This window comes from Convolutriloba macropyga, chromosome 11, assembly GCF_964194025.1.
Source record: "Convolutriloba macropyga chromosome 11, txConMacr16.3, whole genome shotgun sequence".
Taxonomy (NCBI): Eukaryota; Metazoa; Xenacoelomorpha; order Acoela; family Convolutidae; genus Convolutriloba; species Convolutriloba macropyga.
In genome coordinates, this window is record NC_134478.1 from 18179348 (window position 1) to 18202429 (window position 23082).

Here is a 23082-nt window from a genome sequence, read left to right on the forward strand (position 1 = left end):
AAAAGTTTAAATTGAAAACGACCCACAGCGGCTGGTCTGTTGGCCATGAAACGTTGCAGGCAGGTCGTTGGCACCCTATACTTGCTAGAAAAAGTTATCCGAAGATGTGTTGATCAGTTGTTGGCAAATGGCGCTCGTCAATTTGGGGTTATTGAAGATTTCGATTAAAATTGTGTGAGTCATTGCTTGTGGACTACCGGGAGTCATATCGTAAAAACTTATGGAGAGCTAAACCTGTAGATCAAATTTGGGCGACCATTTTGATTTTATCAATTTGACAATTCGTCGCTTGCTTGACCTTCTAATCGCCCTGAACGAAAATTTTGTGCTTTTAGGAGAACTGTTATTTTGTGTACATTTTTAACCACAGAGAATTGCATGAAATTGTAGCGAAATTGCGAAGGCTCTTTACCTTAGTTTTGGGCTCAGCTGAAAATCTTTTTAGCATTTAGCTTTTGATAGAGGTGGATCACAGTGAGTTGATTTCGATAGCGGAAACAGAGTAGTAACAGATTTTCAATTCAAAGTGAACTGTTAACTGGCAAAAGATAATTGATATGTCAAGCGCATAATGTCAAAAGGCGAATTGGGTTTGTTTAAATGAGAATCAAAAGCTCATTTACTTAAGATAAGATGAAAGTTGAACAATGGTTGGCAGCTTTTAAATGACAAAGAGAAATTTGGCACTAATTTATTTCCGTAGCAAAGAGAGCCCTCCTACTCTATGTGGCAAATTTCAGGTGCAAGATGGTTGGTTGAGGATAATCTGAAGCAACACAATTTTGATGGGGAGATTTTAAGGAAGTGACAGAGAATGTTGTTCAGAGATAGAGCAGTGGGTTTAGAGCAACTAAATTTGTGAAGCTAAGGTGGAAGGCAGAAAAGAGAACGATGCTTTTTGGGAGTTTGGTGAGACTTATTTTTTGCAAATTTGTAGTTGCAAGACCACTTGAGATACTGTGAGCATTTTTGGCGTCGTACGATTGTTCCTTCCTTGGCGATGCAAATATTTTGCTCACCTCTGTTGTCCATGCCACCCGAATTGATATTACGGGTAATTGATAATTTTCTTTTTTCGAGACAAAAAAGCTGCAACAGCATACAAGAGGGGAACTAGCAGCATAACAACTTTTGCCAAACCATATAGAAAACTTTGGTTTATATAATCTGTTGGATCTTATGATCGTCAGTATACCCTCACTGTTAGTCTAGCCGAATTTCAGAAGAGGAAATTAGCGCTCCTGGGTGGCATTCGTTTATTTGTTTCTTTTCTGTAGACAAACAGAATGTTGGCTAGCTGCTGAGCGTGTGATATCGTCTATCGGTTGTTAAGCAGCTGCAATCATACCAAATATTGATTTAGCTTTGCAATTTGGAGTTTATTTGACTTGATTATGTTTGGATATCAGTCGGTGGAGCGTTCTCCCTTACCAGGCTAACTTGGGAAGCCTGGCGTGAACAATAATTCAGCATTGGGAATAAGCTGGAGGGATTGAGAAATGATTTACTGGTTACCCACAAAACAGTATGGAAGAGCTTTGATTGCCATCAGCAGTTTAACGCGATATTTTTGGCGATGAATACCAGAAAAGCCCGCAAGAAACCCTACAGAGACGATGCTTAAGTTTATTTACGGTTGTCAAGCAACCCTTCTTCTATTAGCAAAGCTACTGGTTGTTTTTAGAGGGAACGCCGAAACAGAATTTTGGCAGAGCAGATCTTCAAGTAACAAATACGTTAAGGACGCAACCACTTGCAAAAAATTATACAGAGGATGCAAGGAGGCTGCAGAGGTTAAGGCTGCAGAGATTATTAAGAATCCAGCAAGGACTGCAAAGAATTGCAGCGGCAATTCTGGTGTTGACAAAGTTCCGCAGGTAGTAAACACTTGCAAAAAAGTTTGCAAGTGATCTGGCAGCGGCGTATCGAGAAAAACGCGTTCAGTAGAGTTTGATGAGAACTGCTGAAACCAAAAGGGAGAGTTCGGTTTCCAAGCTAGCGATGAACGTGCAAAGGTGTCTGAAGACGCTTTTTGGAGGGTCCAATGATCAACCAAATCAGCAAGGTACCTATGAGGTCAAAATGAAAATGTAGTTTTTAAAATTAGAGATCCGACAGTCGAGCCGGCGCACAATGGGAAGAATATTGAATCTTACGATGCAGATGAAAATGAGTTCGAAGAAAGAGGTTCTCTTTTGTCGCCGGTATCTGATGAGCTCAGCGATGAACAGTCGGATGAGCTTTTTTTGGATTTAAAATGGTTTCGGACATAGATTACATCTGCTTTAGAGAAAATTTGTGTCCACAATTTGGAGATGCTCGACAAGATTTGCCGCTTGTTTTAGCTTGGAAGCATGCAAACATTTAACTGCAAAAGTTAAAAGTATTGGAGATTTTGTCAAAGCTAGGAGTAGCGAGTTTTTGGGAGCTTGGGGTTGATGCAGTTGAAGAGAAGAGGTCTTGAAAAGTTTTGCAATCATTCAGATGTGACTGATAGGTTGGACTTGTGTACTAACAGTTGCATCATCAACAATTTAGAAAATTATCATGTTCAAGAAAATTTGATTGGCAGTTGCCAAATGAAACACAGAATGAGCAAAACTAGAGATATCAGATGACCGGAAAATTTTTTTACAGTTAAAAAGGAACTGGAAGAATGGGTGCAAACGCAACTGAATGAGAGCCTGTATAATGTTGGTGTTTCGACCAAGATATTGGATACGGATCAGAGAATTTTTGAAAATTGACACCGGAGTTATATTCAATCAAATTTTGATGTATGAAGTGATGCATAGTTGGGTGTACGATGATCAACAGCCTAGGTTTGAAGACAATAGCAGATTTTCGACGGATGTTCAGAAGAAATCGGAGAGAAGAAATGAATCAAAGTTTCCTGAGACTGCAAAGTTGCTGGTAAAAAGATTGTTGAGTCGGAAAGAAAGATTGGACCATCTGGGAGCACTCATGACATGGGAATGAAAACTATTTTTGGAGAACTGGTGGGTGTGCCTTCAATCGTGAGAAGAAGAAGTTTTTAATGTACAGGTGTGTGAATATAAGATGAGATCGAACTTGACAACTGAGTTATTCCACCGATTTTTGGTTTTTGCTTTTTACTTATTTTTACCCCTGATAGTTAGGGGATTTTTTTACATAACCAAATGTGTGTATTGGTGCCCTCTGGATAATTTTTGCAATAGACTTCGATCAGTGGTCTAATTTCTGATTTTAAGTCGAATTTGTGTGTAACAAATAAGGGTCAGTTCCTACAATTTATCAAACTTTTTAGTCAATCTTTAAAGCAGATAGTTTATATTTTGATTCATCCGGAGCTAAATCTATGCGGCTCACATTCCTAGGCAAATGATTTTTAAAAAGTATGTAGGTGAAGAGTTACTTGTAGCAAAAATGCTTTTGTACATCGAAACCTAATTTGAATTTAGCTCAGGGTATGTTGAATTTCACTTCAAAGTGGAGAAGACAAGGGGGATAAGAAATTGTTTCCTCCTATCTGTTTAAGTATATTCGTCTGATGAATTGTTGTGGGGATGTTCCCAAAGATTAATCACATATAGTAGGGATGAACTACTAGAAGATCAAGTGGGCTCATCTGAAGATTTTTGATATTTCAAACAAAATCTGACAGTATAAATAGGAACTAACGGGATTGATCGGCAAAATAGACTTTACATGTGAATTAATGTATTGAGTGATCTCGTGAGAAGGTTAGGAAGCAAATATGTGATTTTCTACATGAAATGCTGGTTTTTCAGAAAAGTATATAACACGTAAAAATGAAATTGCGATTTCCCATAGAATTGCAGTCTGATTGACCTGAAAATTGGGGTATAGAGTCCTCGGGTACGGGAAATCCGATCTTTAAATCAAACTTGAGTTCACGCCAATCCGCATGAAAAGAGCGCTTGCCGGTGCCGCAGGACGTAACTAGTAGCCCAATAACTTTTGAGGATTGCTGTAACTTTTCAAGGGCTGTTCAATTGTGTTACTTTTTTTCTGGGTGCAACCGGAAGTTGATGCTTCGGGATGACCCGAGTGCCGAATAAAATAAATTGGCTTTCTGGGCTGCCGAATGACTTTGAAATAGTAAAAAATTAATATAAAAGGACAGTTGCTGACAAAATTTATATATTTTGCTCACTTTTCCCGGATAGCGTTTTTTTTAAATTTCGGCCGTACAAAAAACTTTAAAATACTTAACTTGCAAACGACTCGCAACGGTTGGTCCGTTTGCTTTGAAACGTCTCAGGCAGCTGTTAGCACCCCATACATGTTAAAAGTGTTAACAGACGTGTTGATTAGTTTTTCGCGCTCGGAATTTTGGGGTGGTCGACAAAAAGTGCGCAGTCAATGTTCATGATATACAGGGCGTTAGGTAGTAAAAAATTACGGTTATGGGTACCTAGGGAAGTACTTTTGGCAATTTTCTATTATCATTTTGACCCTCCCCTGCTTTTGTGAGCTCGTGATTACCCCCAAAGGCCAGGTTTTGAGTTTTCAGGAAAATTTGTTTCTACGGGCATTTGTAACTGCAGCAAATTGCATGAAACCGTTGCAATTTTGTGAAGAACGCTTAACCTTAGTTTTCGGCTAAGCTAAGTAACTCCTTATGCTGAGCTAAGTCTAAGCTAAGTATCCATGGCTTTTGACGGAGATGGATCACAGTTAATTGACTTTCGAGAATTCTTAAGAGATAAAGATTGCATGCTTAATAGAAGAGAGTGTTGGAAAGTGTTGTTAGGATATAGAACAGTCGGTTTTTGTGAAACTACATCTTTGAAAATGGTGGAACAGCAGAGAAGAGAACGAGAAATTTTGAGGGTTTGGTGAGACTGAACTTTGAAAATTTTCAATTGCAAGACCCGCCGGAATACTGTGAGCTTTTTTGGTTTTCTTCAATTGGGAAATGCATTAAGGACTTTTTAATTTTTTAATATTATACTTTGTCTTGTGATTGATCTCTGCTTTGATATAAAGTAATTTACTTTATCTCTGTTATCCAATTAACCAGAATTGATTTTACGAGCTTCACAGCGAATTAACTTATGTCGAGACAACCTAAGTTGAAACAGCATACAATAGTGGAAGAGGGGAACCAGCAGAGTAACGAAGTAGCATTTGCTTCACCATATAAAAAACCTTTTGTTTATTTTATTTGTTCAGTCTTCTGGGCAATAAAATCCCCTCTCAGTTAGAAGACCAAGACTGCTAATTTACATTAACATGATTTCAACATTAAAAGAATTGTTGTAGGCAAAGTTTAATGCGCTGAATTTGGAAAGTAGGGTACAGTAGAAATTATATGACATTTAATTTGGCAAGCACGAATCTTTTGAAGTCTGCAGAACAAGGGCCCATGTAAATTACCAAGTTTAGGTAGAAAAAACTGCTTTTCAATCAATTCAATGATCACATTATCACCAACTTCAGTAAACCATCTTTAGGAGTTTAAAAGGCTGCAGATTCTGGAGTTGTAATATTTCGCCCAGCCTGACAGTGACATCGATTCCAGAAAATGTTGACCTCTGGAGCAGAGTCAGACTATAGCAAAGCAATTTACTGATTGACTAAATTTTCTACTTGATTCATACATTTTGCAACATGAAAATCAAGTGTTATATCAATGATTTTAAAAACAAGTAAACAGTCGACGTCGTAGCGATACCATTTTAAATATGAATCAATTTATTTGAGGACATCATCAAGAGGCAGGAAAATTTTTACCTGTTGATCATAATTAAATAAAATACTACGGTTGAAATTAAATAAAATAAAATACATAATTAAAGAAAACACCACGGACTTTGTTAATTTTTATGTTTTTGAAAAGTTGTCAATTAAATCACCACCTCCAGTTTCACATCACTTACCCCCCCCCCCCCACTGCCTAACCCCTCCCCTCGCCTATTCCCTACACCTAACTAAACCCCAACTCCTACCTATCCCTATCCACTTTCTCAACTCAAAATTGATTGATTCAATCTCTATTCTGCTTTGTTCCTTTTCATTCTTTTTTGATGTTTCTGAAGTACTGAAGTAAATAAATGCAATTAACATTTTTGTTTCACGGCTTTTTGAGTTTCTTTGTATTATTCTATCGGCATTGTTTTTTTTAGCTGAAGCATGTTTAGTCATCACCAGAAGGTTTAACTTTTGACTTTAAACAATGACTTCTTTTCAAAACGTTAATTTCTGTTTTCTGAAAATGGAACTTCCCCCCTAATTACCGAGCACGTGTCGTTTAATAGTAATTCATTATCTAAAATAAGGGCTTTTGCGTTTGTAAGATGCAGATAATATGCACACACTAAGTTGAGGGCACAAACCGACAACCGAAAAGGTCTGATTAGTCTTTGTTTTTCGAAAAGACTTTTTCACAATTCGTTTTTCAGTCTTGAGTGATCTCAATTGCTTCCGTTCCGAAGTAAAAATTGTTGTTGAATTGTAACTACTGTAGCGTAGTTAATTATGAGGAACGGAGACGCGATTGACGAGAGCTTATATTGGTGACTTCGGAGGTATGAGTTCGAATCCCATCGTTTCGATGGTTTTGCACCCATAAACAAAATATCGTCTAGGCTACACCATCTAAGTTGAAATGTCTCGCTTCCCTCTCGAGACCAATTTTTCTGACGTGAGTCGGCTTCTGACGTGCAATACAATACAAAGAATTTTAATTCTATTGGTAATCTCCCTTTGTAAGGCTCGAATATGAGCATTGATATTTTAGAATTTTTTTAGCGGACACATTTGTCAAGTTTTTTTAAGATTTGAACTTTTAGACATATTTTGACTTCAGTTTTAGAACGTTGACATCTGTTTTCGAAAATTGAACTTGGAGAGTAGCTTAGAGACTAAGGAAAAAGTTAGAAACTGCTGGTAAAAGGAAAAGTAAAGAGGTCATTTTGAAAAAAATTTCATCCCATAACATTCCCTTCTCCCTATTCAAACTACAAACACCGCCCAACTAACCCTCCTCCCCCCACTAACACCCCTTCCAGTCTATCCACCTAGTTTTCACTTCTCCTATTACCAGCAGTTCCTAATTTTTTTGCTTAGTCTCTAACCTACTCTTAAAACTCAATTTTCGAAAACAGATGTGAACGTTCTAAAACTGAAGTCAAAATTTGTCCAAAAATTTAAATATCTTGAGCAAACCTGACAAACATGTGTCCAACGAAAAAAAGTTGTATAATCTCATTGCTCGTCACCGAGCCTTACAAAGAGAGTGCACCAATACAACTAAAACTCTTTGTACTGTATTGCATGAACCGACTCACGTCGGAAAAATTGGTCTCGAAAAACAAGCGACAAATTTTATTTAAGAGGATGTAGCCATCATTACCTACGCTGCAATCGGTTTAATTTAACAACAATTTTTACTTCGGACCGGAAGCAATTGAGATCACTCAAGACTGAAGAACGAAGCGTGAAAAAGTCATTTCAAAAAACAAAGACTAATCACACCTTTTCGGATTTCGATTTGTGCCCCCAACTTAGTGTGTGCATATTATTTGCATCTTACAAACGCAAAAGCCCTAATTTTAGATAATGAGTTACTATTTAATGACACGTGCTCTGTATTTAGGGGCAAAGGGTACAAGACCTTCTGGTGGAGGGGGGGCAACCGGAGAAGATCCTAATAGTCTAAAACAGAAGTGCAAAATGACAGAGCAAAGATCTTTGCATAAAAAACTTAGCCGGGAGAATACCGGAAGCGATTTAAAGAGTTCTGTCGAATTAAAAATCCGAACTTAGTCCACCTAAAATGTAAAGATCAGAAAGAAAAATGAAGGAAAAGTAAAAAAAAAGGTATGAATGTATAAATTTTCCGTTTTTGCCCAAAGCTTAGTAGGCTCATGTTATTTCCAGGCCCAAACGCACGTTCCTTGTTTTTGTATAAGTATTTACTATGTAATTGCACGTAGGGTGCATCACGTCTGTAAGTGTACAATGGAAAACATTCAGATTTTTTTACAAAGCTGATAACTCAATTTTTAATGCATGGTTTTGGTGTTGAGCCTAGAACTAGTAGGTGAAGTGAAAAAGATGTATTCCTCCGAATAAGTTTCTTGGTCTGTCCTTTTGCACTTCTTTTCTAGACTATTAGGATCTTCTCCGGTTGCTCCCCTCCCCCAGTAGGTCTTGTACCCTTTGCCCCTAATTACAGAGCACGTGTCATTAAATAGTAATTCATTATCTAAAATTAGGGCGTTTGTAAAATGCAAATAATATGCACACACTAAATTGAGGGCACAAACAGAAAACCGAAAAGTTCTGATTAATTTTTGTTTTTTTTTTCAAATGACTTTTTCACGCTTCGGTTCTTCAGTCTTGAGTGATCTCAATTGATTTTCAGCCCAATATAAAAATTGTTGTTAAATTATACCAATTGTAGCGTAGTTAATCATGAGGAACGGAGACGCGATTGACCCGTGCCTATATCAGTGACTTCGGAGGTTTGAGTTCGAATCCCACCGTTTTGACGGTTTTGCACCCATAAACAAAATATCGTCTAGGCTACATCCTCTAAATTAAAATATCTCACTTCTTTTTCGAGACCAATTTGTCCGACGTGAGTCGGCTTATGCAATACAATACAAAGAATTTTAATTCTATTGGTGCTCTCCCTTTGTAAGGCGCGAATATGAGCATTGATATTTTAGAATTTTTTTAGCGGACACATTTGTCAAGTTTTTTCAAGATTTGAACTTTTAGACATATTTTGACTCGTACAACGTTGACATCTGTTTTCGAAAATTGAACTTAAAGCGTAGCTTCGAGACTAATAAAAAAAATTAGAAACTGCTGGTAAAAGGAAAAGTGAACAGGTCATTTGAAAAAATGACATCCCATAACAGTCTCTTCTCCCTATTCAAACTACAAACACCGCCCACCTAACCCTCCTCCCCCACTATTACCCCTTCTTGTCCATCCACCTAGTTTTATCTCTGGAAACCAACCCTCCAAACTCCCACCCAGTGTTATTGGAGGGTGGGAGTTATGGGGGGAAGGGTGTGTTAGTTTCTAGAGATGAAACTAGGTCAGTGGAAGGGAAAGGGTGTTAGTGGGGGAGGATGATTAGTTGGGCGGTGTTTGTAGTTTGAATAGGTAGAAGAGACTGTAGTGGGATGAAAAATTTTCTTTTACTTTTCCTACTACCAGCAGTTCCTATTTTTTTTGCTTAGTTTCTAAGCTACTCTTAAAATTCTATTTTCGAAAACAGATGTCAACGTTCTAAAACTGAAGTGAAAAAATATCTAAAAATTTAAATATCTTGAACAAACTGACAAACATGTGTCCGCTGAAAAAAATCTAAAATCTCATTGCTAATCTTCGAGCCTTACAAAGAGCCTTACTGGAGTATTTTGAGATGTGCTTAATTACTACCTTTTGATAGCTAACCTACTATTAAAGTCCATTTTCAGAAAACAGAAATTAACGTTTTGAAAAGAAGTCATTGTTTAAAGTCAAAAGTTAAACCTTCTGGCGGTGAATAAACATGCTTCAGCCAAAAAAGCAATGTAGATCGAATAATACAAAGAAACTCAAAAAGCCGTGAAACCAAAATGTTAGCTGCGTTTATTTACTTCGGTACTTCAGAAACATCAAAAAAGAAAGAAAAGGAACAAAACAGAGCAGAATAGAGATTGAATCAATCAATTTTGAGTTGAGAAAGTGGATAGGGATAGGTAGGAGTTGGGGTTTAGTTAGGTGTAGGGAATAGGCGAGGGGAGTGGTTAGGCAGTTGGGGGGGTACGTGATGTGAGGCTGGAGGTGGTAGGTTAATTGATAAGGATTTGTAGACAAGAGGTACACTGGTGCCTAGCGTGGGGGTAAGTAGGCGGCGAGTAGGTGTGGAGGATTAGGGATTTACAGGGGGTTGTTCAGGTAGGCGTAACGAGGGGGAGTTAGATAAAGGGGTAGGTAGGTAGGTTATGGAGGGGTGAAGGAGATGGTACATAGCCAGTTGGGAGAGGTTTAGGTTATTGAAAGGCGCACGTTGCGGGAACCCAGTTTCTGAGGGTAAGGTACTTGGAGGTGGGGTGTGGACATAGTGTACCTAGGTGCCAAGGAGGTAGGTGACGTTGGGTTTAGGTATGTTTCGCAAAATTGCCCTTTCACAAATGAAGATTGCCCGTAATTCCTATTTACGACACCTTACAAACTAAGCTACGGTTATATTTCATTTTTCAAAAACAGAAGCAAACCTTAAAAAATTTAAGTAGATGTTAGAGAAAGAAAAATTCGTAGCCAAACAAATCAGAGCGGGACAAGACCTGAATTGCAATCTAAGGAAATTTTTAACAAGAACACAACAAAATAGCCGCCTCGAAATACCATAAACCGACCAACTTCAGTCAGAAGAATTCCTCTCGAAAGGCAGTGAAGGTATGTTATACATAGACAGGGGTGTACATAGCCGGGGACATAAAGGTACGGTGCGTAGATGGGGGTTAGGTATGTGTGGGAGGGGGTTGATGGTAGTAAGTTGTTTGGGGAGATATGGGGGATAGGCTGATGGGTAATCAAGGGTTCAAAAGTTAGGAATATGGTCTGTAATGTATGTAGGTCACGGGGAGTTGGATTCCATCAAACTTTCTCAAAATTACCTGTTGTTCTCGAAGATGACCAACAGTTCCTAACTAGTATACAGTAAAACTAAGCTACGGTTGAAGTTTAATGTTCGAAAACAGAAGTCAACTTTCGAAAAGAGAGGTAAAGTTCAAAAAAGAAAACATAAATTCTGATCCAAAAAATCATAGAAAGGCCGCGCCCGAATTACAATTTAAAGTATTGATCAAAATAAATACAGCACTATAGGCCTTCTTAAAAAAACATAAACCGACTAAGGCCTGACACATTGCTTTCGAACGACAGTCGGGGTGAATTAAATCCGGGGCCAAAGCGTTGATATTTTCTATGAGCGCAAAAATATGTTAGCAGGTCGGGATTCAAATAACAATCTGAGTAGCTCTCGAAAGAAGTGTTAACCACTCGGCCAGCAGACTCTTGTCATTTGATATCTTGCAATCGCATTTTTTCACAAAAAGATTTATAATGGGAGTGGGAGCAATTGAAGTTACTCAAAAATGCAAAAAAACTAGCTCTGAAATAGTCACTTGCGAAGTCGATGAACTTTCAGGAACAAAACCTTAAAAAAATGACCAAGCAAAAGCTTTTCATAAAACAAGACACACACGTTTACAATAGTCGCTTCAATTTGTGGTTGAGACCAATTCAACAATTTCTGATAGTAAGCAAATCTTTTAGCGAAACGTTCACGAAAATAAACAGAACAACTCGAAAGTCTAAAACTTATTTTATTCATTTTTGAAAAAAGGGCTGTGAAAGTTATAAGGTCCCACGACTCACGACGTATAGGGGTATTTAGAAGCAAGCAGCAGTTTTGAAGAATTACACAAATTAGTAAAATCAACACGTGCAAAATAAAGCCAAAATCAAACTTGACTAATGGCCATGAAAACTGTTTAACATGAAGAGACGCAGTTGAGAAGACAAAAATATTATACATTCATTAAACTTTTTTGAAATCATGTACCGACCTCGACCAATAGATTACAATTGAAATCTTCGAATGTACTCCAAAACGCTAATTGGTAACCAAAGTTCAAAAATTTGCTAATTACTCCAAAATTGTGATAACCGTTGGATGTAAACCCGAAAAATTCGGAGAGATAAACTTGTCCCCTTAGAGAGCCAATGAGACCAACCGTTAATGAGATTAGGTTTCATAACAACAAAAACGCTTCAAAAAAGGGGAAATTACTGATATCTTATGAAAACAAGTAGTGATAGCCTTGAGTAAAACAATTAAGCGCTAGTCGTGCAGATCTTTAGATGTGAAATATATGATTAAATTGATCCAAACGAATGCATAAGGCAGCTAGTGAGAGCAGTGAAAATGAAATAAACAGAAAGAACAAAGAGAAACAATAGAAGAGAGAAAATCAAGAAAGTCGGTTCATTTTCCACCTATGACATTTCAAAATGATTCTATACGAAGCAGACAAGAAAGAGTGCGAAAAAACAAGTCAAGTTTATGTACGTGAACATATATTGCTCTTAGAAATGGAAAGTCTGTTTAAATACCAATTTCAATTTCACGTTAAAAGCAGTTCTAAAACATTTCACGCCATAAAAGGTTTTTTATTCTCTCCTCTGACTATCCCAGCGTTATACAAGTCATTGTTTCTAATTCGGCCAATTTGGCGAGAACATTTCAAACAAATTGTAAACAAAATATAGCATGAAGAAATTTAGAAGCGACTCGAATTATCGGTACTTTACAATACAAGGCAAATATCGCATTTTCGCGATGATGAAAACCGACAACACTAAAAATTGTCGTGAAATAACATAAACTGTGATAACAGTTTTTAAAAATAAGAACTGCACAATCAACTCTGGAACCCAACTGACAATTTGTGAAAGCAGCGGGAAGAATGTAGCTGACAATGCCAGAAAATGCGGCGATAGCTTTGTAGATCTGTAGTCTCCGAAAATAGTAAAAACAGATCAGACCAAATAAGAAACTTCTTTACCTTAAATACTGTTACGCTGTATTATGGTTAAAACTATATGTGACTCATTGCTGCTTGTGTTAGCTACTCTGAAATAAGCTTCACTTGTCATTAGTTTTTGGATTAAAATTAAAAAAGTCAAATTGAGAGTGAGGAAATCATTTCAGAAAGTGAGGTAAGTTACGTGTGGCAAGATATTAAGAAAGCAAAGAAAACGCTTTACTACGAGTAAAAAATAGAGTAACGCACGCAATTCAATTAAAAATGCATGAAAGAATGGATGAAATACAATTTCTGTGTGATTGTCCGATTGTGACGTTATATGGTCGTCACAAAATAGCTGACGTGACGAAAAAACTCAAATGAAGGCCAAAATTAAACACAGCTATCGATTCACAGCTAATAATAAAGATCTTTGAAACTAAGTTAATTTTTCAAAAAAAATATTTAAATTCAGGACTAAAAAACAGCTTTTAAGTAAAAAGCAAAAGAGAGATACAGCAAAATAATATAAACTTTTATCTTGTTGGAGTTATCGTTGAAATAATGAGTTGAAGATACTGCGAAGTTAAAATTAATCATAAAAAAACAAAAAGAACTGAAGGAGAGCCTATTTAATTTGATTACCAAAACAAAGAAAAATATAACATCGACATAAGTTGTAGCAACTCATAAAAGCCAAACTAAGAAAACAATAGTTCTCATGAGGTACATAGAATGACACACGCTAGAATATGGGGAAAAGGGACACATTGTAAACATAGCTGGCATATTGCCTGAATAACCGCGAAAGAATCGACCTGTGTGCCGTATAATAGAGATAATAGAGAAACAATGATAATAAAGAGATAATAGAGATAAATATAGAGATAATAGAGATTGCAAAAAATTGTCACCGCTCAAAAAGCGATGCCAAAAATGTTCTGCGATAAATTAAAGAAGATTGTTGAAAGTCATAACTCAGAAGCTTTTTTATAAGGGACATTAATTACTCATATCAGTTCCTTTGACCTTAAATTAATTCAAAAACTTAAGTTTTAAAGTCCAAAGGTCATTTTAATGAGTGAAGTAAGTCACTTTAATGATTGAGTTAAGTTTGATCAAAATCTAATCACCTGAATGACTTAAAAACGTTGTCTTAAGAGAGTGAGAAATGACGCCACCCGACCAAAAAAGCCCTTAGTAAGAGGAAGAAGTCATGCAGAAAATATGACCTTTTCAGCTTTGCTGTGTGAACAACTGAAAAACAAAAAAAGAGCGCCAGATGACAAAAAACATAACAAGACAAATCATGATGTACAATTGAAAAAAAATTCCATAACTGAACAAAAACTAGATCAACAGCAGACTATGAGAGAGTTGGTTAAAGCCATTTCCAAAAAAAAACAAATCAAAAAAATTTTTAAAAAACTGAAAATCAATGTCAAAATGCCGCATTAGAACAAAAAATCACTAGTGAGAAATACAACTTTGGTTCAAACAAAACACTTGGCCTAGAAATAACTCTGAATAGTTTAGGAAAACAATTCAGAAAAAAAACCGATCAAAAATTTAAAAAAAAAAACAGTAAACAGCAAAGTGATATTGTCGCAAGTAAACAAAGAACCACTAGCGAGAAAACGAAGTTTTGTTCTGTCAACGTTTTTACTCTATTATCAAAAATAGAGTGAAAAAAATATCACGCCGCAAAACTACTCGCTTCTCTGCTCCACTTCCTGAATTGGCGTGACAAAATCACTTCTCCAATTTGACTTCAATCATCAAAAAAAATGTGAACAGATCTTAAAAAATATAGCAGGACATGTTCTGAAGCACAATTCAATGAATTGAATGAAAAACTGAGGACTAATTGACCTGAACAAATGATCAAGTGAACAATACAAGCCAAAAAGACAAAACAGTAGTTGAGAAACTAAAATAATCAAACACAAAAGAAAAAAAAATTTTCGCTTAAACTCTTGAAGCTTTTACCCTGGCCAAACAAGATTTAACTCAATATAATTGTATAAACACGCAAAATCCTTGAAAGAAATCTATTTATCAAAGATAGAGAAACTCGAACATTTCATGGAAAACATGAAAAAAAATTAAACTTGCAAAATTGCAAAATTTTGTGATATCGAAACTTGCAAAACCATTTCATTGTCCCTAGCACCCACAGTATTTTACTATCAATCACTAAAGGAAGTTACCTAGCCACCTAGGCAAAAAACAATTGTTTTAGAAAAACTTGAAAAATCGAATGTTATTTAAAAATTGCGAAAAATTTGTGACATTAAACAGTTAAATACTCTATTACTGACGACAAAATTTATTAAGTAACCTATTATCAATGCCTAGATAAGATTGTTTTGTCCTTCAAGCTGGATAAACCTAAAGATGAAAAGAATTTTTTAAAAAAAGGCAAATTTCCATATAATTTCGTTGTGAAAGAAAAATGTTGAAAACCACTCCATGGCCGATAAAAATATTTCCTTAACCGATCATCAAACATTAGAGGAGGTTTTGTGGGCTCCAGGTGCTCAAAAAGCCTAAACATTTAAAATAAATATTTGAAAAGTTTTTCTGAAAAATTGGTGAACTTTGTGATGTTAAATTGTCGAAATTCAAGGTTTTTTGACACTTATAAACCCACAAAAAGCAGATAATTTTCAAAAAACATAACAAAAATTTTAAAATTTTGTATAAAATTGCGTGTTTATGTTTGAAGTGCTAAAACATTTAGCTCTCAAAATGGTCATAAAATAATGATCCCTTGAAAAAACTTTTTCAACTTTTACAATCCTCAATTTTAGACTGGTCTAATAAAAATGAGCGTTTAACATTGAATTGTGGCCTTCCCAGTAGCTTCAACACTCTTAGCACTTGAAGGACAACTAAGCGCGGCTGAGAGCTTCTAATGAAGCTTGATGCCCGTTTAGCTTTACCTGTGTATCCCGTTTTGAAAGCTCAAAGTCTTGAAAAAAGGTGAATGGTGAGAATGCATCTTGCAAAATTTTAAAAAAGACAGAGCACCAATACAATCCAGTTCATGGATTGTAAAAAAAGACAACGCCCCAATACAATTCAAATTATTGAATTTAAAAAAAACCAATAAAACCGCAGTATAGCTCCGCTCAACTCATAAAAAACAAGCAGAACCAAAAAGTGTACGATGCTTAAAAAAGCCATATAACCGTTCTCATGTAAGAAGGCAGTGACCACTTACCTGTCAGTCTCTCGCGATTAGCTACGCTACAATCGGTTCAGTTTACCAACAGACTTCACAGCGGAGTGAGAGCAATTGAGATCACTTAAAATTGAAGAAGAGACGAGAAAAAGTCACTTGAGAGCAATTAAAAATCTGCGTAACACCAATACTTCTCTTCGAGTTGCAAATGAAACATGTTTACTTAATTGCTCCAAACTTTGTTCGAGGTCAACTCCCGTAAAAAAATTTAATGCTTTCATTGCATTGACCGATAAAAGAAGCGGGAGCTGTGCAGGAAAAGCCAAATAGTTGTATGCGAGGCAACTCATTCTCTATGATTTTTCATTGGTTTGACAAACTAGTTGAGTCATTTATTAGAAGACATGAAAAATCACATCAAATGCTCAGTTAAGAAGTCATTTAAAACCAGTTATTGTAATATTTGATTTACAGACATACCTGTGCATCGTGTGATGTTTGTCCATCTCTCTGAGTAAATAGAAACACCTCCACAGTGACTGGTGATGATAGAAGCGAAACTCAACTCATAAGATCTGCCAGCCTCAGGCAGTGTAATATACATTTGCGTGGAGACAGAAGCAGGGTTGGCTGGAGTCGCAGTGAATAGCACCGGATCCCCGCTAGATGTATTGGTCACTCCCATAAGCTTGTATTGGTCAATTTTACCAATTGGAGTTGTTTTTAGTTGATAATGTGAGTACGCCGACACTCGGATGCGAGAGACGTCATAACCATAGGCACGATTGATGTTTAAATCAGGCGGAAATGGAGCTGAAAAAGAGAGACTTTCACTCAATTTTCTCAATTTATTTCTAAATCCATGAATGTTCCCAATATCCTGCTTAATTAGACGTTTTTCAGCAATCATTGAATTATTACAAATATACCAAAGTTTATGTGTTTTAGGTTGAGCTCTGATAACTTTTTGGGCTATTTTGAGCATTTAAAAACTTCAATCAAAATGCAAGGCTAAAACGAAACATTTTCTATCTGATTTAAAAATGAATTCTCATCAACTTGAACAAGAACAAAAAAGTGCGAGGAATATCTTAACGGATGTAAAATCCAAGCGTGCGACGATAGGCAAATGCTGACAGTGACACAGTCATCGACAATTATAAAGCTCTGAAGCTGACTGCGACTGTGCTTGAAACTTTTAACTTGTGTTAGAATTACGTCATGGACAAAAGATCATTGTTTAGTTGCTTAATGAAGAATTTGAGTTGCGCTTATATGAACTCACCATGATTACCCAGTTGACTCTGCGAGCCAGTCCGATTGCTACGCAAGTTCCGAAAGGCACGCAGTTGGTCTGAAGTTTGAGACCAGAGAATAATCATAATGACTTATGAAATCAATATTACCAGTTCATGTTTCTAGTTTACCAGATTGAGCCCAAAATAGAACTGGAACAAGATTTGATGTTATAACAAACGCAGATGTGCAGCTCAAGAGTATGCATTAAACATTATAACTGTTTTTCGCCAAATATTTTGTCGCCTTGCCAAGATAAAACCTACAGTCTGAGTTTCCGGAACATAATATTCTCGACAAGAACGCAAAAAAAACTTGGACAATGAAAATCAGCAAACTAGAGCTAATTCTAAAGCACTTAAAAGTAACAAAAGAAACTGAATCGCTCTCTGAATTTTATTTTACCCCAAACAGAGTCGACAAAAGGCAAGTTAAATAAATAAAAGAAGAACAACAATCAGCTTAAGCAGAAAGAGAAAAAATTCACGAAGAAGGAAAAAAGAAAAAGAAGGAGGAAAAATGTATAAATTGACGAGGAAGAGGTAAAAGAAGGACAGGAAAAAGACAAAAGAGAATAAGAATAAGAAATAGAAGAAGAAGAAGAAAAAGAAGAAGAGGAAGAAGAAGAAGAAGAAGAAGAAGAAGAAGAAGAAGAAAATGATGAAGAAGAGAAAATTGAAGAAGTCAAGAAAAAAAAAAGAAAAACAAAAGAAGAACAAGAATGAACTGACGAAGACGAAGACAACACACACACACACACACACACACACACACACACACACACGCACACACACACACACTCACACACACACACACACACACATACACACACAAACACAACACAAACGTGATTTCAAATTCACGCTTTGATATTTTTAATTGGAATAATTCTAAAAGAACTGATTCGACGTTTTATTCCTGAAAAAGCATAATTGAGGAAAAATGCGACAGAAAAGTATGTTCAGGTCAAATAGTCAAATAGTTAGATTTTGTAGTGGGCCATCAAAAGGCATTCAGGTTTTCAGCATTGTAATCCGACGATATCGCCGTAGGGTAATTTTTAATAGTGAGGTCTTAGGTCAAGCAAAAACAGATAAATTCTACGTCAACTGAGCTGATTGGATTTGGGATTGACTGTATCTGAGCGATTGTGGCATGCCGTGCATATTTAAAAGGTGTTTTAAGTAGTTAATGGCGGTTTTTGCATCGCCATCTTCGAGTATTGGTGCGGCAGACATCTTGAGAAACAATCAACTACATCTATTAGGTAATAGTAGCTAGAATGATTGCCAAGTTGAACGGAACACGCAAAAACCAATCGGACTTCGTCGTTTGATTCCACTACCAAAGTGAGAAATTTCAATTGGCGTATCGTTATTCTTAGCTTGCTTAATCAAGTCGTAACCGTCTTTTGATTTAACTTTATCATCCCAATGGATGCAAGGGAACCACATTATATCTGCGAGGCTGAGCATTTCAAGATGATCTGGATGTGTTTGATGTAATATGTCGATAACAGGTTGGTTTAGTTGCTGTGGAATCAGTAATTTGTTATGGTACAAGATGCAACCAGTTCTGGCAACCCCGAGAACTTTTGTTAGAGAACAAAAGGAGAAGTTCAGCCCGTTAGGTTGCCCCTAGTTTTGTTTTTATGTTTTTTCGACATTTAATTATTCTTCCTTCTAAGTGGCTTCCGCCAATATTACTTTGCCGAAGACTCTGGCAATATATATTTTTGATAACCAAGTATGTTGTTGAGGTATTGGCTGAAGGCCAAGATGAACCTGAGTAATTCAAGTCGTACTGACGAACTTCCTTAGTATTCGTAGTTTTTGTTTGGGTGCTTGATGTTACCAGTTTCGTAAAGTGGTTAAAGTGTTTGGTAGCATGCTGGAGTTTTCTTCCGAGTATTTAATATTTTTCGTTGAGTGATCGGCGTAGTTTTGTGATCGGGCATTTTTGATGCTTTTATGATTGGTCTGCCCCTAGTAATTACATTTATGTTCAATGAAATAAAAAATAATTGGTATATATCGAGTTGATTAAGTTTCTTGGAAGTTTAAAACCGCGTCTACATTTTGATCGATTAAAGTGTAATGCATTAACAGTTTGAAAGAGCATTTTTGAGCGGAGGGTATTGCTTGTTTATAGCTTCATATTGGCGAAAAGCGTTTGTATGTTCCCGTGTGTTTTGATATCGTTTTGTCATTTTTGAGCAGCATCTTAGCATGTTATTTATGGTTTTACAATGTATTACTTTGTTCGAGAGTAATGTGTTTTGTAATAAAAAAAATTCACGTCGTTTAAGCGTTAATTACACTTGTGCAACTTCTGGTGATCTGGGGGATGAAGTCCTTTTGCATTTTTGCTAAAGTATTCAGCAAATTTTGTTTTTTTCCTAGTTTATGTTCAATGTTGAAGTTAAAAGGTAGATTTTTATCAAGCTAATGTGTTAACCTGCTTTTGTAGTTTTATTTTCTTTGCATTTAGAGCTGACATTAAGCCTTGATAGTCCGTCTGAAGTGTGAATTGTGCACCGTGTAGGTAAAGTATAGAATGTGATAGGACCTATATGACCGCTAAGAAGTCCAATTCATTCGTACAATAGCTTTGTTCTACATAGTTCAAAAATTTTCTTGCAAAAGCAACTGTGTGCCTTACGTTAACTGTTTTCCGTTCAAAGCATGTCTCTAATACGTTTTCACTAGAGTGATTTCACTCTATTTTCCTTGTTTGAGTCGAAAAATCTGTTTGCGATGAGTCTATTGAAGTTATTGAATGAGTCCGTGTGGACTTATTCCCATTTTGATTTGTTTGATGTTGAGGTGTTTACTTTTTTTCTATTGTGGACTTAATAGCTTGGGTCGTTCGACCAGGTTAGTGATGACTTCTTTAAAATATTCAATGCCACCCGTTCGTGTGTGCATATGTATGTTGTGCTTGTTTCTATTTTCGTGAGGGTTATGTTGGTAATATATTCGTGTGACTTCTGCGCCAATTCTTAAAATTAATAGACCTTTTGTTTCTTCATCCCGCAGGTATCAATCAACATCAGGTCCTCTAAATTCGGTCGACTTCAACTCGTGTTTTCACTTCGTATTGCGGCTTTCTTTCCCTATTTTTCTGTTTCTTACTTTTTCTACGGTTTCATTTTCCATGTGCTTCTGTCGTGATGATAATGTTATCTGATACAACAATTTGTCAATTCTTAGGTCCTCGTTTACCATAATTAGGAGTTTAAATGTAGTGAACCATATTGCGAACTCCAATGATGGATTGGCTGCATTTTCTAAAAAGAGAGGTACTCCAATTGCAGATTTTTGCGAGCTTGACGTCGTCATTTGGTGAAGCTAGAAAATGCAGCCGGTAAAATGATCTAATCCACTTATGAGTCTCTCGACAATTGAACTCTGCTTAACAACATGGCAATCTGCACTATTTGCAAATCGCGCGGTCAGATCTCAGCTATAGCAGGCTGACACCAGCCAGTCAGTAAACAATAAGTTTAATTGCACAAAAATAACTCTTACTGCACTCTTATAACTGAACTATAATCTAATATCTGTAATGAATATTTATAACGAAGTTATAGTAATACGAAGTTAAGTAATTTGGCTGTTTCCATATAGATTATCTATTGATTCCGCATGACAGGGACGACACAAAGTTTTCATCTAATTGAAGAAGATCAATGTTTTTAAAAGTTAGCTCGGTTTTTGTGTTTTCATGGAACCGGAGAAAAACGCGTGCAAAAACCATCACTGTAAATGATTTTAAAAAAGACAATTAAAACAAGCTTCGTTTAATGAATATTTTCCATTTTTTGGATTTTTTCTGTTTGTTCTCCCGCGCTTACTGGGTGGTTATTTTTCGCACATCTCAATTTCACGTACTATTTTGTTTCCATAATGATTTACTATGTAATGGCACGTGTTCTGTAACTGGGGGGTATATCAACCTCATAACTGGCCGTTACAGCAAAAACATAACTCATTAGGAAAAGAAGTCAGTGAAAAATTTTCTGGCCGTAATTCTGAGAAAAAAAACTATTATCACGTGACTAACGGCAGGACCAAAAACTACCAATAATTTTGTTCAACCACCATTACTCGTTTGAAGCAAAAACAGACAACAGTTCAGCAAAAAGACCATATTCATTCTGTGGCTGTCAAGCAATCCTAGTGTATCATTTGAGTTCTTAATAAAAGTCTCGACAATCAAATCAAAGTCTTTTGACTTTTAAGAGCTCATATGAATAATTCTTGTTAAAATCCAGGAATTGGATTGTATTGGTGCTCTGTCGTTTTACAATTCAAAGAATTTGAATTGTATTGGTGCGCTGTGTTTTTGTACAATTCAAAGAATTTGAATTGTATTGGGGCGCTGTCTTTTTTTAAGATCTGTTCGCACATTTTCATGATTTTTGAAGTCAAATTGGAGTAGTGATTTTGATCACGCCGATACAGGAAATGGAGCGAAAAAGCGAGTGGTTTTGCGGCGTGAATTTTTTTGCTCTAATTTTAAAGTAGAGTGAGAAAATGGCGTTTGAACAAAAATTTGGTTTCTTGGTAGTGGTTTTTTGTTCACATGCGGCAATTTCACTCCAATTTTCACTGTTTTTTTCGATTTTTACTGTTTTTTTCGATTTTTTGGATCGGAGTTTTTTCTAAATGGTTTTCCCAATCCAATCGCAGCTCATTCTAGGCCTAGTTTTTTGTTTGAATTGAATTTTCATTTGTCGCTAGTGGTTTTTTTGTTCACATGCGGCATTTTGACATTGATTTTCTGTTTTTTTTTCTTACTTTTTGATCTTATTTTTTAAAAATGATTTTCTCAATTCACTCATAGTCCATTCTTGGTTTAGTTTTTCTGTTTAGTCAGTGAAAATTCTTTGAATTGTACGTCAGGACTTGTCCTGCTTTGTTTTTTTTAAGATGTGTTCACACATTTTTCAATGACTTTGATCTTTCAGAACGGTATAAACAGGTAAAGCCCAGCGGGCACTATGCTTCATTAGGGGCCCAAAGTGGGCTTTAGCAGTCCTTCAAATGCTTATGGTGGTGCAGCTGCTGGGATGGCCTTAATTTAAGGTTAAAAGGTCATTTTTAGGAGTTTTTGAGCTCAAAATGGTGCAATTTTTCACGTTTTGTGTGATTTTTTGAGTTGTTTTGTTTGATTAGACTTAAGATGAAGTTTTAAAAAGTTGATGAAGGTTTTTTGCGAGACGAAATTGCTTGTTATGACCATTTTATGTGCCATAAGTTTTGGTACTACAAACACAAACACGCAAGATGATTCTAATTTTTGCTATTTCTTTCAGGTTTTTTGAAAATTTTTGTCAAATTTTGAGTTTTTTAGCCCAAGGTGTCAAGAAACCTCATCTAGGGTTTGATAACAAGTTTGATGATAGATTACTGATTAGATTATAGTGGTCATCTTCAATTTTTTGCCATCGTGAATTTTAGCATTTTTTGACAAAACTTGCAACTTTTTTCATATTTTTCGACACTTATTGTCATTATTCAAGTTGTCTGAGTCCCAGGGGCAAGAAAACCTCATCTTGGAATAGGTTTTAAGTTTTGAATATCACAAATTTTAGCGATTTTTTTTTGGACAAAATTCGCTTTATTTTTAGGTTTTTGAATTTTTTTTTATTTTTCAGCTTTTATAGCTTCAGGGACCAGGAAACTTCTTCTGAGGTTTGTTAATAGGGCACTGCATAAATTCTATTAGCAATGGAAAGGTTTTTAACATTTTAATGTCTCAAATTATAGCATTTTTTTCGATAAAATCTGCAATTTTTTTAATGTTTCCTAAAACTTTTGACAGTTTTTCATTTTCGTCCATTGCCTAGAGCAAGGCAACAAATTCCACGCTCTAATAAAAAGTTACTGCATTGTTTTTAGTTTCAATGGACTTATTTTCAAGAATTTAACCTAACGATTTTTAGAAGTTGTTTGAGAAAGGTTTTTTTTCAAGTTTTTTCAAAATATTTTATTAATTTTTCTTGCCTCAGTAGCCAGGTAACTTCATCCAGGGTTTGATAGTATGTTA

The 23082-nt window shown here is 36.0% G+C and overlaps 1 protein-coding gene across 1 annotated transcript in view; it reads right to left on the reverse strand.

Moving 5' to 3' along the window:
• Window positions 1-5331: 5331 nt before the first annotated feature.
• Window positions 5332-23082, reverse strand: part of LOC142349675 (uncharacterized) — a 166878-nt gene continuing 149127 nt past the window's right edge. The window contains exons 21-22 of the mRNA XM_075401399.1: window positions 16213-16545; window positions 5332-5559 (exon numbers count right to left, since the gene is read on the reverse strand). Coding sequence (XP_075257514.1) covers window positions 5555-5559; window positions 16213-16545 — 338 coding nt within the window. The 3' untranslated portion in view covers window positions 5332-5554. The remainder of the gene's footprint in view (window positions 5560-16212; window positions 16546-23082) is intronic.